The sequence below is a fragment of the Trifolium pratense genome, linkage group LG4 (genome assembly GCF_020283565.1).
Source record: "Trifolium pratense cultivar HEN17-A07 linkage group LG4, ARS_RC_1.1, whole genome shotgun sequence".
NCBI lineage: Eukaryota > Viridiplantae > Streptophyta > Magnoliopsida > Fabales > Fabaceae > Trifolium > Trifolium pratense.
This window is the reverse complement of record NC_060062.1, coordinates 49,506,553-49,530,215: the sequence shown is the minus strand read 5'-3', so window position 1 is coordinate 49,530,215 and position 23,663 is coordinate 49,506,553. Positions and strand designations below refer to the sequence as shown.

General features: G+C 31.6%; 3 protein-coding genes across 4 annotated transcripts; all 3 read right to left on the bottom strand.

The window, feature by feature from the left end:
- Positions 1–3,130: 3,130 nt before the first annotated feature.
- LOC123921939 (GATA transcription factor 5-like) lies at positions 3,131–4,692 on the bottom strand. The gene is made up of 2 exons (XM_045974678.1): positions 4,080–4,692; positions 3,131–3,967 (listed from the first exon to the last, which is right to left on the bottom strand). The coding sequence occupies exons 1-2, from the start codon at positions 4,425–4,427 to the stop codon at positions 3,392–3,394; spliced, it is 924 nt and encodes a 307-aa protein (XP_045830634.1). The 5' UTR covers positions 4,428–4,692; the 3' UTR covers positions 3,131–3,391.
- Positions 4,693–9,410: 4,718 nt separating this feature from the next.
- On the bottom strand, positions 9,411–15,346 carry LOC123920794. The gene is made up of 9 exons (XM_045973115.1): positions 15,155–15,346; positions 14,929–15,006; positions 12,453–13,883; positions 12,154–12,342; positions 12,009–12,063; positions 11,278–11,426; positions 10,572–10,661; positions 9,981–10,109; positions 9,411–9,862 (listed from the first exon to the last, which is right to left on the bottom strand). Exons 2-9 carry the CDS (start codon positions 14,986–14,988, stop codon positions 9,764–9,766), a joined length of 2,202 nt encoding a protein of 733 aa, XP_045829071.1. The 5' UTR covers positions 14,989–15,006; positions 15,155–15,346; the 3' UTR covers positions 9,411–9,763.
- Positions 15,347–19,356: 4,010 nt separating this feature from the next.
- Positions 19,357–21,328, bottom strand: LOC123920795. 2 transcript variants are annotated; one of them, XM_045973116.1, is made up of 3 exons: positions 21,248–21,328; positions 20,828–20,918; positions 19,357–20,088 (listed from the first exon to the last, which is right to left on the bottom strand). In XM_045973116.1, exons 2-3 carry the CDS (start codon positions 20,894–20,896, stop codon positions 19,618–19,620), a joined length of 540 nt encoding a protein of 179 aa, XP_045829072.1. In that variant the 5' UTR covers positions 20,897–20,918; positions 21,248–21,328; the 3' UTR covers positions 19,357–19,617. The 2 variants fall into 2 exon arrangements, with proteins under 2 accessions (XP_045829072.1, XP_045829073.1); XM_045973117.1 differs by lacking the exons at positions 20,828–20,918; positions 21,248–21,328 and adding an exon at positions 20,256–20,347.
- Between the last annotated feature and the right edge of the window lie 2,335 nt (positions 21,329–23,663).

Sequence of the window (23,663 nt, the reverse complement as noted above, 5' to 3'; positions counted from 1 at the left end):
CTGATTTCCACCTCCTTTGGTATCTTGATTCTCTTTTCCATTTCCATTCTGATAACTATCTTTTCCCTTATTGCCTTGCCATTTTCCCTTTCCTTTCTTATTCTTGTTACCCTGCTGAACTTGTAATGCTACCTCACCATTGGATTTATCAGAATTTCTCTGATTCATCCTTTGTTCATGTGCTTCTAAAGACCCTTGCAGTTCCTCAACCTTGATAGTGTCAAGATCCTTAGACTCTTCTATTGCAGCTACCACATAGTCAAACTTAGGAGTTAAAGATCTCAATATCTTTTCTACTCTCATTGTACCAGACACAATTTCTCCACAAGCTTTCATTTCATTAACTAATTTTGCAATTTTAGTGAAGAATTCACTTACAGTTTCTTTCTCTTCCATTTGTAGCTGTGCAAACTTGCTTCTTAGGGTTTGTAGCTTCACTTTCTTCACCTTCTGATCTCCAGCATAAGCTGTAGCCAAGATATCCCAAGCTTGCTTAGCTGATTCACAATCTCCAACCTTTTCAAAGATATCAGGGCTTACACTTTGATGAATTATGAACAATGCCTTGTAATCTTTCTTCTTCAATTCTTTGTGTTGTGTTCTTTGAACCTCTGTTGCACCTTCTGAAAGTGGTTCCACACCACTAATCACTTGTTCCATCACATCTTGATAATTGAACAAGACTTTCATTTGTTTGCTCCAATTATCATAATTCTTTCCATCCAAAACTGGAAGATTCGCAGGGAATTGACCATTGTTAAAGGTTGCCATGGTTAAAGCACGAACCAGGCTCTTGATGCCAGATGTTGGCGCAGCTGAAGCTAGGCTTCGATCACTTTGGCCTGCACAGGCCTAGCAAGCAAGCAGGCAATCAAGGAAACACGCGCGCGCTGCACTGTCACTTTGGCCAAGCCAATGAGCACAGTTTCTGCAGGATCTACAATCCTTGTTGCTGCAACAATGGTGAATGAATGGAAAGAATGAAAAGCTCTTGTTTAACAGAGGAAGAAGAAGAAGATTAGGGAAAAATAGAATCAGTTTTATTCATCCACAATGGGGAAAAGTAGTTGATTACAATCACTAATCATGAGCCAATTATTTATACTAGATCATCACAATGGTTGATGATTCTCTTAGGCCCTAACCAACTAACAACTTCCTAACTGACTCTAACACACTCTAACAACCTAGGTAAATCAAATCTAACTGACTCTAACAAACTCTATTAACAAACTTCACTAACAAACAAACTAACTTGCTTAAGAAGCAATTAGCTACACTTTCTTTTGCTAGCTTGCACACCAAGCCAGCTCATCAACAATATGAATTAACCATCTAGAGTCTTCTTAGATTCAACAACTGGCTCATATTGAAACAATATTTAGGGAGATTTTCATGAGAGGGGATCCATTCTCGGCAAATAAGACAAAAATTTAATTAATGTAGCTAGAATGCCACTCCATTACAAAGATTAATAGATTATCACTTTCCACTTTCTCTCTTTCTAATAAGCCTCCATCCAAATTAACACGCGGCAATTGAAACTTTCAAAATTCAAATAATAACTTGTTTAGCCGTTTAATCATATATATGCTATTTACTTTTTCAACCTAGGCTCCAAAACAATACTATAAAGTAAAATAATGTTACTAGAGAATAAATATCATTTCGATGTATTGAAAGAATATATATATATATATATATATATATATATATATATATATATATATATATATATATATAGACATAGGCAATAAAATATTTAAAAAAATCCAAAACTCCTTTCTCATATCAATGGTTATGCCTTGTCGATTACGTAGCACCAAAATCTAAAAGTCGAAATCAAAGTTTAGAATTCCTAGCCATTAGCACATACTTAGTAATATGTTTAGTTGAGAGTGATGGTGAAAGGTTGAATTCATGGGAACCGTTTCATGATGTTATGTAACCACCATATGCTTTGGTTTCCCAATGTGTAAAGTACGTCCATTTTACGCCACAACAAATGCACTAAACCACTTATACGTTGCCTTTTATGATATACCCTATTACCCTACCTCATATCAAAGTTGAAAATATTTTCAAACTTACTCACCCACCCATGCTTCCACAACCATCCCATACCCTATCTCACAAGTCATGATATTTGAATATGGATTTAATGCGGTAATTGGGTTAACGCAGTTATTATATCAATCGTTTGATCTGAAATTAACGGTTAGATTATAAATAGTTATTTTATTAATATGTAAATATGAACGGTTCGATTTCTATTTAATGATTGAGATACGATAATGCGTGAAACCATATGTTTTTTTGTCGAGTGGTCAACTCAAATCCCATATATATACACATAATGGAGTGGTATTATATATTTCAAAACTCTTTTTGGAAAAGCTAACATGTGCTCTACGAAAACATGAGAAACTCAATATAGAAATATTTATATAAAATTTTGTACATTCAACTTTATAAAAGTCAATATATCAGTAATTTTTTTTAATGTCATTTTTTCATTTTTGATACAACATTATTACACTTTTTATAGACTCTATAATCGCTTGAAATTTAAATACGTCTCAATAAATTATGTAATAACACCATATAAGTTTAGTAAGACTATGATGAAATCCAATAATTAGAGAGTGCGTATTGGAGAATGCGTCCCTAGAATAATTCATACAGTTTCATATTATATTGTATATAGTGGATAAGCAGAAATTATTTCTTGAGTTTGATAATATTATACTTGTGTATGTTTTAGATTACAATGAACTTGACAAAACCATTAGCACATTGATTTTGTTAAAGTTTCATATCACTGTTAATTAAATGATAAAAACTCACTCTAATCATGTCCAACTCTATTGCTTTCACGGCAAAAAGAAAATTAAATGAAAATACAAACATGATAAGATTAAAGTTCAAATTTAAACAAAAAGTTGAAAATCAAAGATTTCAAATCTTCAATACCAAAAAGGATTTCAAGTTCTTCGATACTAATTAAAGCCTAGCGAATTACATAAGTCCTATTAAAATAAATAGCTTAGATAAGATGATGCAGTTCTCTTTTAACTTCAAGATTTTCAGTTTGATTTTTAATTTGAGCATACAATAACGTTAAAACTCGTAGGATGAATTCGATGCTCATTAATTTTTGCAATTACGCATAGAAGATAGCTAGGTTACCGAGGAAAAAAAAGTGTAACCTAAGTTATAGTGGTAACACCTAATAGTGAGCGACTCCTACCTCACTCACTTGACACACTTTCAAAAAACAAATATTTACGCACTAAAATAAAATATAAAAATAAAAAGACTCAATAATTTAAACTCATTACTCAACCTAGTTTTTTTTTTCTCTAACTAAATAAAAAAGAAAATTAACTAATCAAAAACCGGGAACAGTGAGTGGCGAACCAGGAACATCCTCCTTCTTCCGCCGCATCTCAAGAACTTTCCGGTGATGATTAGAATGCAACTCAGTCGAAAAAGTCGGGCTACAAGCGGGTCTATATTCGGGTAACAACCGACCCGATTTATAACGAACTCCACAAGCATTACAAAGCGTTTTGGGTCCAACCGGTCCGGTTCGCCACTGAGGAGTTTTTGTAACACCACAATGACTACACCGCCGAGGCACACCTCTCCCTTCTCCGTCCGGCAAACTCACTCTCTTCTTTTTCTCCGGCGGCTTGGAACATTCTTCATGGTGTGAGGATGAAGAAGAAAGGGTAGTTGAGCTAGAAGTTGAAGATGAATCCATTAACGAAATTGGCCATACACGAACACCGGTTCTTGTTCTTTTGCTTCTTGCTTTCGCCGGTACCGGAGGTTTGAAACACGGCGTTGAAAACGTGGGTTTTTGTTCAGAAGCTTTTTCTTGAAGATTTTCTGTTATGGCAAATTCTGAGAATGAATCTTCAACGAAATATGATAACCATTCTAAATCAGCAGCTTCTTCTACCTATAAAAATTGAAACTTTTGTTAAATTCTTCAAAAAAAACCAACCTTAAAAAAACAATCTTTAAGAAAAAAACAACCTTAAAAAAATGTAAGAGGAAGAGAGAGAGAGTACCGGAACGGTGAGTTCGGAAGTGGGTAATGAAGAAAAATGGTCGTTGATTAATGGGTGAGAAATTTCGTTTTGATTTTGGGTATTTTGTTGAGGGGTTTGGTTTTGTTGTTTTTCTTCTAGAATGTTTTGTTGTTTTTCTTCTAGAATGTTTTGTTGTTCTTGTTCTTGTTCTTGTTCTTCGTTGGAAAAGTTAAGGAAATCATCGACAAAGAAATCATCGATAGGAGCTATGTCTTGGACATTAGAAGAAGATAATTCTTCTAACAAAGTTTGTGGAGTGAGTTTCATGGTTGTGGTTATGGTGAAACTGCTTTTTAAAGCTGTTTCTGCTGTTTTCACACATTCCATTTGTGTTTTGGGCTGTAAAATTAAATAAATAATATAAATTAAATTTAATTATGTTTTTAATTTGTAGGAAAAGTAAAAAAATGAAGTTGAAGTTTATGTGAATGTGGAATAGGATAGTTTAGCAGAAGAGAGAAATAGATGGAGAGAAGGTAGAGAGGAAAGGGATGTAGTTGAGAAGTGAGGAGTAGTGAAAGAAGTGAAGGGATGAAATTGAAAGAGAATTTTGGATGGTGAGTTTGGTAAAGCATTGAATGATGGATTACTATTATTTAGTATTAGAAAAAGTTTACTTTTTAGATTTATCGTAAAGTTGACGTATCTAGCTTATAATATTGTCTACATACATTAACTTTACAATAAATCTAAAATATATATATATATATATATATATATGTGTGTGTGTGTGTGTGTGACTGGAAGGAGTACAATACATGTCTGGTTCTTTGGGTTTGGATATGGCTCATTGATATTGTGATCGTTGTATTGAAAATAAATCGTCTGATGTTAAATGAATGGTATAGATTTACTATTTATTTTATTTTATTAAGGTATATCTCCTCCGTTTCAAAATTTTGATTCTTTTAGAGTCTTGCACACAGATTAAAAAATACTCCACAAAACATTTTTTAGTTTGGGAATAGAAAAATTTGGCCAAAGAAATGAGTGGAAAAAAATTCTCCCTATGAGAATAAATTAATATATGATTATTAACTAATCTCCCTATTAAAAGATTTCTAAAAAATTTATGTAAACAAACACTTTTTTAAAAATACATAGGAAAATATTTTGCTTCTTGTATTCGTGAGAAAAGTTATTCCCAAAATAAAGTTATTAAACTTGAAACAAACGCCTCTTACGAGCAAATATAAATATTTTTCTCATCTAGCTTTTATAGGAAGATGATAATGAATTTGAGAACTAGTATAACACAATGACATCCGCGCTAACATGTGAGCCACATTGTTTGTATGTGAGCTTAGCTTAGCTTTGTGAAAAAATTGTTGAATAATCTTAGTTGTCATTGTTGAAGTTGTTCATTCTATAACAAGAAATACTATCCAAATCACTTATATGTTTGTATAGAAAAATCAATCATTTGAATAGGCGAAACTTGTCAAATGAACTCTCTTGCGATTGCGAGAGAGTGTTTATAGGCAGTAAAGAAAAACATAACAAACTAGTTTTATTGAAGTCATTGTTCATTGTGTAATACGTACAAGACCACTATTAGATTAGAGACGTCAAGTATATCTCTCATTTATATATATATATATATATATATATATATATATATATATATATATATATATATATATATATATATATATATATATATATATATATATATATATATGAGTTTGTTAATTTAGACACACCTAAAAATATGAAGGTCTATACATTTTCACTTTGGACAAAAAATATCTTTTCCACTACTCAAACCAATTTTAAATAGAAGCGGAGTAATGTCATTTTCATTTTAATTAATTAAAACAAAATAAAGAAACCAGACCACCAACAATACATGTCTTTCTTATATTTTGATTTTCCCCAATTTCATGTTTCTCATGGTTCTTATTAATTAGGCTTAACTACACATTTGGTCTCTTACGTTTCAAACGTATCAATTTGGTCCCTTATGTTTTTACCGTTTGTGTTAATTAGTTCTTTCCGTCAGTTTTGTCACATGTGACAACCAATTTGATGTATCTCAATAACCAGATTAATTTTGATGTATCTCAATAACATATCAAATGATTTTCGATTTGTCTGAAGTTTTACATAAATGATTTATATGATATAAACTTTCAATCCAACGGTGGATTTTATATATATATATATATATATATATATATATATATATATATATATATATATATATATATATATATATATATATATATATATATATATATATATATATATATACCAATTATAATATCCCAAGTTAAATATCTAGTCTAGAATATAACATGATCGTACATAATTAATACTTGGTACATTAAGTTTACAATTCCTGACATAATTGAAATGGCACACGCAAGTGCTATAACATAAGTTCAGACATAAGAACAAAGTCTTATACAGTACATGACATGATCATAATACATGATAGAAGTACAAAAGATATCTAAACATAAAGATCCAGCTGGAGCAGCTATGGAACTCCATAGCCTGCTTACCATGTGATTTCTGCTTATCTGAATAAAAAATTAATAAGCGTGGGATGAGACTACTGAGCCTCAGTAAGTTCTACTACCCAACTAAGGGTGACTACACCGGGGTACCTGGATGTCAGTCCATAACATAATTTTCATAACATAGCATAAAATCATAAATGTGTATCACAAATTATTATCTTGTTCATTTTAACATAACCAAGACACTCTGAGGTGAGCCGTTCTCAGAGGCCTGACATATCCGTCATCGATGATTATACGCATCGGCACGACATGAAGCTCACAATCGTAAAATGATTGGATTCATTGAATCCCATAGCGTGGTACAAAAGTATCCACCATGATTGATTGACTAACTAAACTGTCGTGAGTTTTTATCCTGCGCGTGATTCCCTCCCGAGGCATAACTAACATTCTAATTTCTTGATTATCATATACTTAACCTGTGTAATGAACATTGTAATTATGTATTTTACTTCCAGTATTCACATAAAATAGCTAGAAGGCTTAGGGATTCAAAAAGAGTGAGCCTGTTGTGTTTAAAAAAAATTATACAGGGGTACTGACCTGCTACTTTGTTTTCACATTTTTCACAAAATTTTGCAGCAACTCTCACCACAATCCTTTTCCTTACTAGCCATGAATATTACAGCATATAATACATGATTAAAATGGAAAGAAACTTTGGGATTAAGCTCCTCTCATGCACAATTCATCCTCATTCCTAGTGTTGGCATGCAAAAATCATAATTTGGGGAAAACTAACTATCGAATCCTAAGAACTCACCTGATAAATGAAGCTTGATTCTTAATTTTTGAACTTGTTTTCTGAACTGGTTGCACCTCTAATTCCCTCTTGAATCTCTGTCACCAAAATCAGTTCATATTTTGTCATAAAATCACTTGTAAGCTATAACAAAATCAGAATTGGGTGTTTGAAGCACGAATTTGAGGAATTGAAGAGGAATTAGGGAAATTAAACTTACCACTCAGAATTGGGTGTTCCAAAGATATAATTCAACCAAACTACTCAAATTTCCAATAGAAGCCGGCAAATTCCCATTAAGCATATTGTTTCCAAGGTTCAAACTATTCAAATTCTTGAGATTACCAATCTCAGAAGGTAAAATCCCAATTAACAAATTTTCTGATATCCTACAAAAGGTTAAGGAACATATCCTTTAATCTGGTTTTTCATCATATCAAGTGTTTAAGACTACCAAATTTTGAGATTGGTTAAGTTTCCAAGATAAGGTGATAATGTTCCCGATAAAAATGTATCTAGAGGTGTGTCTATGTCGTCGACAGTTCCAGAGAGAGTGAGACTAATAAATTTTTCCTGTGGTGGAATCACATGTGATTCCATTCCAACCTTTGCAACAGTCGGAGGAAGGTGTCCAAGAGTTTAACAATTTTGATGAATCAGAGGTTATTTGGTTCTTGAATTGTAGTAATGCTTCTTTGTCAACAACATTACAAGCTTTAGAATGTAAGATGAGTGATGTTAGAAGAAGGAAGAACATAGGTAGCATTGTGTGTGTTGCCATTTTGCATATGCTTTTGAAATTGAAATTTGGATTGGTGATACTTAGAAGAGAATTTTGGGATTTGTATTTATAGTGATTGAGTATCACTTATGTTTGAACTATAATTAGGTGTCTGCGACAAGATTTTAGATTTGTTTCTACTTACTTTATTGTTGCAACTTCAAATAACTAAATTTAGTAATATGTATGAAATCCGTGTATGTTAATGGCATCTCTTAAAATAGCGAATACTATAAATAACACTAAATATAACTGATATGAGGTACTTAGAAAGATTGGTAATTTATTAACAAATATTATAAGAATAATAAGATTCTTAATTTATTAGATGCAAATAAATAACAATATTCTCTTTCAAAATCAAAACAATATTTTACTAAGCTATTATTATCATTCATGGATATATGTGGCCTTTGTAAATTGTAAGTTACTATGTTACTGATATGAAATTTTCATCGTTATTTAACAGTGACTAATTTTTGTCGGAGAATCTATAGGATTAGGATACATAAGGTATATTCTTCCTTTCCAACCGAACTTTTATCATACACAAGAGTTAGGGGTCAAAGTGTCAAACTTGAACTCGCAAAGTATATTCTCTTTTTCCAACTCAATTTTCTTCATATGCAAAAGTTAGAGATTGAACATGTGACCACTTACTTAAAGAGTCTAAATCTTTTAGTACTTGAACCAATTCATTGCTCGTTCACCATATCCATTCTTCATCTTTGCATTGATGGAAATTCATGGATTCACCTTTGCCCTTCTTTATCCTTGCATAGCTTGCTTGTTTAATATTTTCAATGCCAAGTGTGTGTATATATAACCCACCTTGTTTTCTTTCAAAGTGAAAACAAACTATTAAGACAATAGTGCCCAACTTGTTACAGATTTTGGTTTGATTGATTCAGGTTTTAAATTAGTATTCTACTACAGTTCTTAATTAATCCAGATGCATATCAATAGTGTCCAACTTGTTGCTTTTTTTAATATTTTTTGCATGTTTCGAATTGCGTGCTGTGAGGGAAGAGAGACAATGTGTCGTATTTTTGTCTATAAATTTGTGTTGATATATCACTCCTTTAATATAGGCACTGCACTGACCTCGAGGGCATAACCGTACTATTGAGTATTGACAGTAGACATACGCTACTGAATTGGAATGTTTTGGTTAATGAAAGGTTGAAAGCCACAGAATAAATTAAAAGCAAGCATCCAACAAAATAATAGTATTAAATTATAAGTGACAGAGAAACTTGTTAGAATGCTGGAAACCATAACATAACTTTAATTCATTGAATAATTTATTGATGATTGTTTGGCATTTAAGATCCCTAAACAGAAACTATTGAAAACAACAACAAAACATTGAACACCATGATGACATCAAAACAAGTTCCCCCATACATGAGCAGCAGCCATATTTCTACATATCTCTATAGTTTCTCTATTTTCTATCTATTTGTACAGATATGACCTTAGATTTGACAAAACATTAATATGATAATATAACAACTGTTGTAACTTCTATTTTGGCTGCCTTCATAATGCTATTCTACAACCCATTTTAATGTCATCTGTCTTCCTACAATCTCGGACAACATTGTAAATGTCATCCTTGCATCTCTCTGTGTTCATCCTCATCCTCATCTTCTATAAACCTCTCCACACATTCCTTATTCAAATCAAAGATGAATGACAGGTCCCTAATCTGCATGTAAGACATTTATTTACCACAATTTAGTATGCACTCAAAGGTAAAAGTCGAAACATTGTTGCACTACTGTAATATAGGAGTTATGTAAGAATGTAAAAGGAAATGCAGGTACCTCGATAAAACTACCATCACTCAGACCCCGCTGATGTCCTTTAGGAATTTCTTTCCCATTCAAGAATATAGATTTCTTGCCAAGATTTTTGAGGATGAAAGAACCATCTGCATCCAGCCTTATCGAAGCCTATCAATAATAAGTAGTTCACATTTTCGTCAAAAAATTCACATTTCATAATGAAGCATCAAAATAACACCGTTAAGTTCAATCATCAAAAACATTCACAAGAACACCACTTTCCAAATAGATAAATAAAAGCTTTATTAAAATTTGTCATCTGACTTGCTCTAGAAGTAAACCAACAATGTAATAGTTATCCTGTTACTATTTACTACTTACTATAACGAGCAGCGATCATTTCATGCATTACTTTCCAGACAATAATAAGAAAGCTTATTAAAAAAGCAACAATAATACCAAAATCCTTCCCAACTCTACCCTGTTTTCCCCCGAAAATAGAAATGTATGAACTTTAAAAGACATGAAATTCATCAATAAAATTAATATATGAACTTAAAGGACCTTCCAATTCATCAGTAAAATCAACCATTCAAGGAATTGTAGACAAGTGTTTCTAAGACATCTTACTTGTCTTCTAGAGATGTTGTGAGTATATGGCCCTGCTCTAGTCAAGTCAATATCCACAGCTGTGTCCTCAGTTGATCTGCCAATTATCACCTGCAAAATAGAAAGAGATTGTAGAAATATGAGAAAAAATATTTAAACTAGGAACAAACACAACAAACTTCTGGATCACCACCAATTAGGCAAACACTCAAATCCGAATTTTATATGTAGAGCTAGGAACACACAAAGGACATCATTGTATTATGGTTCACCATGATAAATGTCAGAACTGCAAGTACCACTACATAATCTGTTGATTTCATCAGAATTTAAACATAAATATATAAATATTACAAAATATCATAGATATAAAAGTCGTGCAAGGATAAGAAAAGTAAGATCATCAACAACCATTAAAATCCTAGAAAGATATAAAACTTTAACACACATAGTCAGGAAACAAATGAAAAGTAGTCGGTTCAAAGTTTGTTTCCCAGTTGTCGATGCTAGAGCATTAATAGTAATACAATGACACTAGACCATTACTATGCAAGACAGCAAATCATAGCGACGTGCAAATATGCCTTAAAATGGTATCTGAAATATTTATAACTAAAAAAAATTGACATGATTCATTATGGTGAGATGAGAGGAAAACAATATGGGTAAAAGTTCCTCCCCTCAAGTTTTAAAGGAAAAAAAAAGAACTCCAAATTTAGAAATGCACCTCAGGTTTATAAATATATTTCTTCAGATTGCGCCCATATAATACAGCAAGTGCACCTCGAGATGCAATGTTTCTACGCACAAAGGACTGAGCACATTGCTCCAATCTCATGATGGTCCTCTTAGTTTCTTCGCATTGAAATCTCATGACTGTAATAGAAAGAAAAGAATATTAGTAGCCAAAAAACCATTATTATAATACCTGGAAATGGATAAATTCAAAGATGAAAAATATTAGTAAATATTTTAACCGTAGCGGTTTTCATAAACCATTATGAAGGCTGACTAATATAAGGAGTGTTTATTCAAATATAAGAAAACTCAGAGGAACAAAGAAAAAGCACAAAACCAAACAATGAATTTCCATTTTCATTTAAAAATCCAAACCTTTAATTTTCAACTTTTTAACAACCTTTGAAGTAAAATTACAAAAACCTATGCAGAGGGTAAACTACCGACTACAGAACAACAGTAAGGTTAGCTATCATAAGACAAGGTAGATTTATATGTTATGCTGGTTGCACATTAAATAACATCAATAAGATCTTGATGTTATTTAACCACCATTTATGAAAACAGAAATTAACCTTTACATGGTAAGTAAGTTGTGTAGATTTGGTGCTTCCTAGATCCTACATGAGGACAGTCTTGTGCAATGGGCTGCCCTTTCTAAAACTAAGAACCTTTAATAGAACTGTGATATTTATATTATATCTAGTTTAGATGATTTACCTTCGGTACTTGCATTTGTATCTTGATCAGCTGGATCCAAGTCCATTTCAAGAATCTGAGCAACCAACATCAAGAATATGAAAGATAAGCAAACACAATTAAATATGGGAAATTATTACTATTAAATGCAACATATTATACTTACCATTCCCTCAACATCAGAAAAGTAAGGAATTTCATGCTCGTCATCGTTCTCATCTTCATCACTATCATCGTCGTCATCGTCGCCTCTTTCCTGATCGATACATCTTAATTTTGCTTCCATATCAGGTAAATTCTTATGTTCCTCTTCCTTTGGATGTGTATCATCAGGTGAAGGAAGAGCAATAATTACCTATAATATCATATAACTTCAATAAATTTTTCTTAATAAAAGTATAATTACAAGTTAGTTCCCTAAAGATTTTTTCAATTGTGGAGTATCCAGCAATTGACACATCTAACCTCTTGTGCCGGAAGTCCATATGAGGAATGCTTTGCATTTGCATGGACTATTCTGCTTTGAGTTGGGTTGACAATGACATTACTCTGTCTAGAAACTGCAGAAATCAAGTTCTTTGCAGGATTTTCAGTTTTCGGTGCAGCACGGTTTTCCTTCCTTGAATTTATATTAGGCACTAATCCTGGTCGAACTGACTGAGAAGCTACAAAAGACTTTGATGGAATGTCTTTTCTCTTCAGGCTTCTATCTGGTTCATTTCTTCTTTGATTACTGATAGAGGAATCTGGATAACCCACCTCTTTAACAATTGATATGGGTGTTGGAGTCAAGATATTAGGAACTACTACAGCAGATATGTTAGCAGAACTAGGACCTACTACAGAGGATACGTTCACAGAACTAGGAACTACTACAACGGGTGCACTTAATGAAATAGGAACTCCAGTGGATTCATTTACATCCTCAGCGCCATCAGATGGGACATTAGGGTCCTCAGTGTTCAATGAACAGAACCTAAATTCATTTGCAGGCTTAGGGTGAGAACTTTGCGCTGCACCAGAAGATTGGACTTCATTTCCACAATCAAAAACAAAATCTGAATCACCTTGACTGCTGCCTGTCGAGATGGCAACATCCTCTAACTCAGCAGACGGACCATTTGCCATAGCAAGCTTTGTTTCTGCAACCAACTTCTGAGGCTCACCAACACCAGACGTATCATCGCCTTGAATGCCACAAGGAGAACGCTCGACATTATCATCAGACTTCTTATTCGCGGCAGTTTCAGCTTTCTCATCTATATTCATAAACATAAGCTCGTCTCCATTCGCAGAGTTCAAGAGAGCATCAGAACCATGGGGAATCTTCTCTTTCGACTCAGAACCTCCATTTTCATTTTCAAGACTAACATGAACCGGCATGTTAGGCGCAGAGACATCCTCAATTGTCTTCCACAGTGGATCTTCACTCATTGAATGAGAGGACCCCACCCCAGATCCCACTAACCCCAATTGATTCCCATAATTAAACAAATTATTATTGACATCCTTATTTAAACTATGATTAATATTATTAAACCCAGGCCCCCCAATATTTTTTTCAGTGACATTATTTTCAATACACATCTCATCATGTAAAGCCATATCAACAGTATTAAAAAAAACCTCGGTGCGAATCTTCTTCCTCATGGTGTAGTACATCCTGCGAATGCTCTGACGTTTCCTCTTTGGGGCAGCAGCGTCTGCAGCGGAAGCTTCTTTGATTTCGTTACCGTTAGCCTTGGCGATCTCCAACTTGGTCATCGCAGCAGAAGCTTCACCCGAAACATCAGAATCATAGAGAAGAGAACCCCAGCGTTCTCTCAATTCCGCAAGGGAGTACCTCCGGGAGAAAGCAACAACTCCTCTGGACAACGATTCCAGAGAAGCTCCATCCTACACAAAACAACTAAGCATCATCAACCACAGATCCATAAACTTTCCATAGTTTCACAAAAGAAATACTCTACAATATATTCAAAAACAAAAATGTTGAGTTTTTACAAAAATCCTCCCCCCGCCCCCCCCCCCCCCCCCCCCCCCCCCGAATAAAATAGTCTAAAATAAATTCAAAAAACAAAAAAGTTGAGTTTTTACAAAAATCCCCCAAATAAAACAGTCTAAAATATATTCAAAAAACAAAAATGTGAGTTTTTACAAAAATCTTCCAAATAAAACAGTCTAAAATATATTCAAAAAACAAAAATGTTGACATTTTACAAAAATCCCCCAAATAAAACTGTCTAAAATATATTCATAAAAAAAATGTTGAGTTTTTACAAAAATCCCCCAAATAAGACAGTCTAAAATGTATTCCTAAAACAAAAATGTTGAGTTTTTACAAAAATACACCAAATAAAACGGTCTAAAATATATTCAAAAAACAAAAATGTTGAGTTTTTACAAAAATCCCCCAAATAAAATAGTCTAAAATATATTCATAAAACAAAAATGTTGAGTTTTTACAAAAATCCCCCAAAAACAATACTCTAAATTATATTCATAAAACAAAAATGTTAAGTTTTGACAAAAATCCCCCAAATTAAATAGTCTATAACAAACACTACCATATGTTCCTTTTCAAATATATTTTGCATCACCGTAAAAAAATATATATTTTGCATCAATGTCCAACCTTAATGTTAAATAATTATAAAAAAAAATATGGAAGAATAAATGATACATATAATTAAAATCGACACAATTTATTATGCTTTATACATTCATTTTCTTAAACAACTTGATTTATGAAGGCAAAATAAAAATTATTAGACAATTTGATTCAAGTAAAAAAACATACCACTCTACATGCATCCAGCGCTGAGCAACGTTAGAGCATAATTTAGGGTTTCAATTAAAGCTAATTGCGATGGAATAAAAGGAATTAACGAAATGAAACAATTGAAAAGGAATGAGAAAATAGAAAGAGAAAGAGATATACCTCAATTGCGTTCTTGAGGAGAAAATCGTCTTCGGGAGTCCACGGCGGAGGAGGGTTCATGACGGTGACGGAAAGGATCTGTTTGGAAATTAGTGAATTGTGAAAAACGAAACTTAAAACTGAAAAAGGAAAGTGAAATTGTGAGTGATGAAAGTGTGAAAGTTTGTGAAGAGTGACGAGAGTAACAGAAGAACGTGTTGTGCTGTGGTTACAGACAGTAACTAACCTCTTAACCTCGTGAGTGTCGTGACTCTGAGTTTTTAAGGATATTCGATGAAATTGAAATGATTCTCTTACTACTACTACCACTACCACTAATGCATGATTCAAAAGTGAAGAGATAGTAGTTTCATTTCATTTCAATTTCAATTTTCTTACAAGAAATGGGTGGGATTAATTCATGTTTCTCTTTGATATACTTTTTTTAAAAAAATAAATTTATTTGGTCAAAAAGAAAAATTATTACATTTTTATTTCTTTTAATTGATTTTGACTAAGATTTTTTTGACTAAGATATTTTATTGATTAATTTACTTTTCTTAGAATGAAATATAAGGAAAATTTGTAATAAAAAATTTTATAAATATTTAAGGAAAATTATTCGAAAAGTCAACTGGATTTGGTCTGAAATTCAGAAGAGTGCATTTGAATTTAAAGGTTGCTTTTGTTTTAGATTATATTTTATTTTGAAGAAATTGATTATCATTTTTCTGTTGAGAGGGGATAACTCATCTTATGTGTTTCCTAGGTTTGCGATGGAGATTAGTCAAAGCTTGATTGTGGAGATTCCCTGTCATGCCCCGACTATGACGAAAAAAAATTGAATTGACTGGATTTGAGTTCGGGTTTGAGTTTTTCTCGATTTTAAAAGACTGGGGTGGGTGGGTAATGGAGACTTTGATACCCACCCCGAACACGACTTGTTTATATGGAATTACATTTTAGCTCTTTTAAATTGAAAATTCTTAAACAAACTCTTAAATTAAATTAATTTGTTTATTTTTATTTTGAAGTTGAGTATTAAACAAGTTGTTTTTTCTATTTTGAAGTTGAGTATTAAATCATATTGTTGAAATAAAATAGCTTTCGACTTTTAGCTCATTTTCAAATAAAAAAAAACCAAAATATAGCTCAAGTTCATATGCAGGTGAGACGGAATGGAGATGCTCGAACCTCATTAGGTATGAGTTAGGGGTTCTACTTTTCATCCATGTTGAGAATTAGGAAGGATACGAGGCTACACAAAATATATGGATTTTGATTTATTAGGGAAGGCAAAATCAGTCTTTGTCTCATTGTCATACCTAAAAATGTGACATCATTGACGGATTTAATTGAACTTATGTGTAAAAAAAATTTGCATTATCAGTTTTTACAAATTAAACCTTTAATAATATTACTAATTCTTGGATAAAATATATTTTTTTGCCAGGTAAAGTTAGCGAATTTGAATTTTATATGAAAGGAAAATCTGAATACATGTGGCAGGCATTCATGCATGATAGAAAAGGATTTTCAATTTCCTCTATAAATCGCAGTTTCATGTCCATGCAATGAAGTTCATTTTTCATTCTTTAAAAGTTCCTACTAGATAACACATCTGCCCATACATGATATCAGCGACAGCGGGACATAAGAAACTTGAAATAAAGAAAAACAGAGATGGAGAGAAATTGTTTCTTCACTACTATTTTGATTTACAAACTTGATATTTGGTTTAAATACCGTTAATTTTGATGGGTTTCAATTAAATATCAAATAATTTTCAATTTTTTTAAAAATTTCTATGAATGATCTATATGATATAATCTTTCAATCCAACGGTCGATTTTGTAAAATTTGTATTCGTTATAATGTTATTTGAGACTTCTGCACCATGCACAATATGAGTAACTTGTTCATGTTAGAAAAAGGTACCGATTTATAGCCATAGCCATAGATACTTAAATACTAAGCTAACAACATCTTGTCTATTAAGCTAAACAAAAAGCAAACGGTGGAAGAGATGGGCTGTGTGCCTCTTCACATGATGAGGTCCAAATTTAAATCAAGTCATTGCTTGATTTAATTTCTAACATTGCCTCCCTTAAATCAAGCTCCAAACTTGTCATTCCAAGCATCTTCTTCAATTTGTAAAATAACTCAATCTTCAATGGCTTTGTAAAAGTATTTGCAATTTGCTCTTTAGTGGAATAATACTCGATTAACACTTCTTTCTCAACAACTAGTTCTCGTATCTTGTGAAACCGATTATCAATCTGTTGGTACCATGCATTATGTGTCTGCTTCAAGCCATTCAACGCTTTCTTCAATTTATACACTTTAGTTTCTTTTCCTCGAACTATATATCATGCAGGCTGCTCAACATACACTGGTTTTTGTTTGTAGCAATTAGCTACCAACCACGCTTTGAATCGATCAATCTCACCACTCGGTTTATACTTTGTTCTTGTACACCCACTTCACACCTATAGGATTTTTGTTTGCTGGTAATTTTGTCAGCTCTCATGTGTTATTCTTCTCAATTGCATTGATTTCTTCATCCATTGCTTTTATCCAATTTTCATCACCTGAGGCTTCTTCAAAATTCATTGGCTCACAATCTGCAAATAAAACAAAGTTGATAATTTCTTCATCGGATGGGTCGTTATCGTTCCCCAAAACACAATCTTGCAGTCTGGCTGGTAATCTCCACTGCCTTTGTTGTCTATCAGATGTTTCTGGTTCATCGGGTGTTGGATCTACGTGTTGATTCTCTTGCTCATTCTCCTCTTCGTAATCATTTGGAGTTACTATCGGCTCCTTTGGTGACTTTGAGGACCAATTCCACATTCCTCCTTCATCAAATGTCACATCTCGACCGATAAACATCTTCTTTGTCTCTGTAGGCTTTTGAGTTTGGACTATAGCAAAAAAAGACACATTTTTCACCTTAGTCATCTCACTTCTTTTTGAGTTGATCTAGTATGTGAGCATATGCAATACATTCAAAAACTCTGAGGTACCGGATCGACGGTCTTCTTCCACTTTTTATTGGACACCTATTCAAAGTATACTGCATTAGCAACTGCTTCTGCCCAAAATTCTTTCGGTATGAATCGATTCACACTATATAAACTTTTTTCCTCCCATTTTGATTAATAATATTCACAATCGTTTTGTTAAAAGTCTCATATCTCTTGCGAGATGACCTGAATATATGTTTATAAAGCAGAGACAATTCTTATCCTGCAAGTCGGTTTTATAAGGTTGAGTTAGGTCAAACTCTCAAGTCTTAAAGATGGTATCAGAGACTCTCAACGATCCGTTAGACTGTCTACTATCAGGTTTCTGATTGGGTCATCCACCATTTATATTCGCGCCCCAAATCCGTAGCGCTGGACATCGGATGTGGATGAAATGAATATATGTTTATAAAGTATAGGCAATCATCACCTTATAAATCGGTTTTGTAAGATGAAGTTAGGCCCAATTCCCAATTCTTAGATTTTTAAATTTCTCAAATCATTTCTCTATCTTTCTCTCAAACTTTGAAAAACTTTTGAGCCATTAAGTGATTGATCTAGAGTGAGGAAGATCGACTAACATTGATTTTTCTTTTGAGTGTTTTGAAAGAGTGGAATCTCTTCTCATTCAAGGAGTGAATGAGTTTTTTTGAAGATCAAGGTTCAAGAAAGTAGATGGATCCTCACATTTAAGAGATTCGAGTGGTTGAACTCTATAAAATGGGTCGTCTCTCATTTTACTCTATTCCTTTACATTGATTATCAAATCAAATCAAATTTATTATAATAGCTTCAACAATGATTGTTGAAATTTGTAAAGAAATTTGAATCGAATCTAAGTTTTTAACTAATTTTTAGTTCTATAAGTTTGGTTTCAAATATTGTTATAGATTGATTCATTCAATTAGTTTACAATTGAAAGATTGTCAAACTGATTCTAATCAAAACTTGATATCTTGAATTGATTGTGTATTATATAGGTATTGTCAAATTGTGGAATTTATTGAACAAATTGATAAATTCTGTAAAAGAATTTTGTGCATATCAATTGTTTGATAAATTGCCTCAAAGGGCAATATTCAACTTTACTCAGTCAATTCATCTCTAAAATTGTTCAAAGATTTAATTTTCTTGTAAAGCAATTTAGTGATTCAATAGGATTGGTTAGTTTTATGCAATTTGTATATATATAGTATCAAGCTAGATATTATTCATAGTTGAATATGTGTTCAAATTACTATGTCTTGTAAATATTTGAATAGAAATTCAATTAATATATCTCATTTGCGAGTTTGGTCATCTTAGTATGTTTTGCATAATTCTTCATAATTTTAAATCACTTTTATATCGTCTAAATTTGTAATTCTAAAAAAAAATTGATCAAATTTAAGATACTTAATTAGAAAATCCCATAACAAATTCGGTTACTAACACCATTCTTCAGTCTTCGAAACACCAAACCGAATAATGGAAGATAGAAATTATAAAATGATAAATATGATAACACATCAAATGACTACTTTGTTTAATCCAATAATAGAAAATTCAACCGCTACTTACCAAACATTTTTTTGAAGAAGCTAAATTAGCCCACTCAAATTGGACTACTTACCAAACATTAGCAACATAAATGGACGTTAGGGTCCTTAATGTTTAATGAACATAACCTAAATTGATTTGCAGGTTAAGGGTGAGAACCTTTTGCTGCACCAGACGATTGAGCTTCATTTCCACAATCAAAAACAAAAGTTGAATCACCTTGATTGATGCCTGACGAACTGGAATTAACCTCCAACTTAGCAAATGAATCATGACTGGACATCACATCACCATCAGACTGCTTAACTGTGTCGGTCTCATCTTTTTCATCTTTATTCATAAAAGAAGCCTCTTTGCGAATCCTCTTGCGCATGGCGTAGTAGTGCCTGCGAATGTTTTGAGCTTTCCTCTTCGGAACAACGTCTTTTGAGGCTGCTTTTTTGATTTTTTTAGCCTTATATTTGGCTATCTCAAATTTGGCCATGGAAGCAGCAGCTTCCTTTGCAACATCGGGATCAAAGAGCATAGAACGCCAACGTTCTCTCAGCTCTGTGAATGAGTACCTCCTAGAGAAAGAAACAGCACCTTTAGCCAACGATTGCAGTGAAGCTCCATTCTGGACAAAACAATTAAGCATCATCAGTGATAGATCGATAAATTTTCCATATTTTCTGCAAGAAAATAGTCTACAATATGTTCAAAATTGAAAAGTGTTAAGTTCTTACAAAATCCACAATTTTATCAACATAACCCCCAAATAAAATATTCTATAATAAATAATACCATCTTTCTTCTTGGATATATTTTGCATCAACTTGCATTTTTAATGTTATATGGTTAGTGAAAATTGGATGAATAGATGACTATAATTAATAAAGTTTGTTATGCTTTATACATTTATTTTCTCAAACAACTTGATTTAAGGTGGCAACAACATTTTTTTTTGCAGACAAAAAATAGACATTTTCAAGTAAATTTCCCCCTCAGTTGGGCTAACATCCCAAGAATAATGCTAGCAACACACTCTTTAACAAACACACTCCAACACACTCTCTTTTATTAGTTGAAATTCACATGGGTCCCATAAAAAAATGTGGACCCATATAACTTTTATGGGATCCATATAAATTTTAACCAATAAAAGAGAGTGTGTTAGAGTGTGTTTGTTAAAGAGTGTGTTGCTAGCCCTCTTCAACATCCCAATACCACTCAACATCCATCCGCCGATACGCGACGTTAGAGCATAATTGAGGGCGCCAAAGCAATAGGTTATGGTTGAATTATAGCTAACTATGAGAGAATAAAATGATATAATGAAATAAAGTAATTAAAAGTGAATGTGATTAGAGATATACCTCAATGGCGTTCTTGAGGAGAAAATCATCTTCGGCAGTCCATAACAAAGGAGGGGCAAGTCGGTCCATGACGGCGACATAAAAGAAGGATCTGTTTGCAAAATAAGGAATTGTGAGTAATGATGATGATGATGATGATGATGATGATGGTATTTAAACTAGGGTCATGCTAAACAGTGCCCCCGGGGCACTTGTTAAGCATACCTAAAAAGGAAATAAAAAATAAAATTTATATTGAAAAGACAACTTTTTATACTTTTGAGGCATTGAATGCACGCATTTCGAGACATAATTTCTATTTTAACATGCTTAACTAGTGCCCCGGGGGCACTGTTTAGCATTTTCCTTTAAACTAAAACTGAAAAATGAGTGTGAAATTGTGAGTATTGAGTATAGAAGTTTGTGAAGAGTAACACTTACAGACTGAAAAATGATACTCTACTCTACTACTACTGTCACCAGTGATGCATGACTTAAAAGTGGAGAGGTAGTAGTTTCATTTCACTTTTCTTACAACAAACGGGATACATGTTTCTCTTTTATACACTATTTTTTTTTTCTTTTTTCCTATTACATTTTTATTGATTTTCTTTATTTTGACTAACATATTTTATTCATTTAATGATGTATTTTATTAATTTACTCTTTTTAGAATGAGATATAGGAAAATTTGTAATAAAAAAATGTATATAATTAAGGAAAAAGTTATTCAAAAAGTTAAAGGTATTTGGTCCGAAATTCAGAACAAATACATTTGTCTTTAAGGATATATTTTTTATTATATTTTATTTGAGTAAAATAATGAGTTTGTTCATGAATTTGTAGAGTTGTATTAAATAAATCTTTAAGTTTACCAATATTTTAAAAATGTATCGATTTTCTTAAAATATAAAGACCTAACTAATAGTAAATAATTAAATATAATGATTAACTTGACAGTATAATAGAATTATGAACATTTTTGAAATATTCATAATTTCAGGGATATATGAAAACATCATACAAATTGAGGCCATGTTTATATTTTATAGACTTTTAACTTTTTATTAATTTTTTACTAATATATTTTATTAATTTAATAGCGTATTTTATTAACTTATACCTTCTAGAATGAAATATAAGGAAAATTTGAAATAAAAAGTTATAAATATTTGGTTTGACTCATATATATATATATATATATATATATATATATATATATATATATATATATATATATATATATATATATATATATATATATATATATATATATATATATATATATATATATATATATATATATATATATGTAAAAATGTTTTACAATATAGATATTTACAAATTAAATATTTATAGTATTTCTAAATCTTATCGTTAAATATTTAATAAAATATCTATTATATATCACATAATTTAAAAATTAGTTATCAAATCCATATAAAAAGTTTAAATAAAAATAATTATTTTTTAGGATAGTATATTATATTATTGTTATTATTTTTTTTTACTCATATATTATTGTTACTATTATTTTTTTGTGAATGAAATTATATATATAACAATACGAATTATTATTTTTATTGTTTCTGTCTGAGTAACTTTTTCTTTTGGTCAATGAGTAACTTATTTTATTATCGTTGTTGTCTGTATCATTTATTAAATGGTCATTTCTCTAAACTATGAGTTGAACATTTTCGTTGATGTTTAGAAAAAAAAAAATGGTATTGCTAACATGTGTGAATAAGGGCACATATTAAGAATGCAAAAGTAGAAATATTATCTTAAATTTTGTGTAATTAATTTGTGATGTGATCATTTTTTGAATAATTTGTAAAGTAAATGTAATAATTATGATAAAATATTTCATTTTTTGAATCACTAACATCTGTCTTTAAGGCACATTTTAGCTTTTCCCAAGATAAAGTAGTTGTTAATGAGTTTTTTTTTTTTTGAACCAAGTTGTTAATGAGTTCTTATTAACATACATACAAGTATATGTATATGAGTCAAATTCATTGTCATCAGATGTCAAAATTTAATTTGACACAAATTTCTATCACGATAAATATGATAAACCCCAAAATTCCACCACCAAAACATTACGATACAGTATTGCCCATACCACTTGCAAAGCCACCCAACCATGTTAATAAATTTTTTAGGTTTAATTAGCAAAATAGTCTCTTAAAAATATTTTTGATTTTATATTGGTCCCTTAAAGAAAAAAAAAAGTCTGAATAGGTCCTTTAAAGCAAAACAAAAGTCCGAATATAGATCCCTTAAAGACATATCTATTAATCAGTTTGGTCCCTAAGAAAAGGTCCGAATAGGACCAAACTGATTAATTGATATGTCTTTAAGGAACTTATTCGGACTTTTTTTTCCTTTAAAGGACCTATTCAGACATTTTTTTCTTTAAGTGACCAATTTGAAATCAAAAATATATTTAAGAACCATTTTACTAATTAAGCCAATTTTTTACGATTGCATATTGAATGAACAGAAAATATTCTATGTAAACCGCATTTAATCGAATAAAGATATTTTAACTGCCGTACCATCCATTATCCATATAGCTAGGTAGTTTGCTACTTCAGCAAAACAATGATTAATTATTCAACTTTCTTATCAGGGGACTATCAAAATGAAAGATTAATGTTAAGGAAGCAAATGTTAAAAAAAATAAAAATTGGAACTTGTTGATTATTTTTTTTAATCATTAAATTTTTTTAAATTATTAAATATAAAATTTTTATTTTAGAATACCTTATCATGTGTCCTTAGTGTATATGTTAACATAACATTTAACAAAAAAAATATTAATTAAGATAAAAGGCTTGTTCGATCAGTACAG

Excerpts from the sequence above, each read along its gene's own strand:
- LOC123920794 (XM_045973115.1), bottom strand. The coding sequence starts at position 14,988 with ATGAACCCTCCTCCGCCGTGGACTCCCGAAGACGATTTTCTCCTCAAG. Across the intron at positions 11,427-12,008 it reads TACAAATGCAAGTACCGAAG|TCATGAGATTTCAATGCGAA; the intron begins GTAAATCATCTA and ends TTTCTATTACAG. Across the intron at positions 9,863-9,980 it reads GTGATGGTAGTTTTATCGAG|ATTAGGGACCTGTCATTCAT; the intron begins GTACCTGCATTT and ends TCTTACATGCAG.
- LOC123921939 (XM_045974678.1), bottom strand. The coding sequence starts at position 4,427 with ATGGAATGTGTGAAAACAGCAGAAACAGCTTTAAAAAGCAGTTTCACC. Across the intron at positions 3,968-4,079 it reads CTTCCGAACTCACCGTTCCG|GTAGAAGAAGCTGCTGATTT; the intron begins GTACTCTCTCTC and ends CAATTTTTATAG.
- LOC123920795 (XM_045973116.1), bottom strand. The coding sequence starts at position 20,896 with ATGGACCGACTTGCCCCTCCTTTGTTATGGACTGCCGAAGATGATTTT. Across the intron at positions 20,089-20,827 it reads TCCTCAAGAACGCCATTGAG|AATGGAGCTTCACTGCAATC; the intron begins GTATATCTCTAA and ends TGTTTTGTCCAG.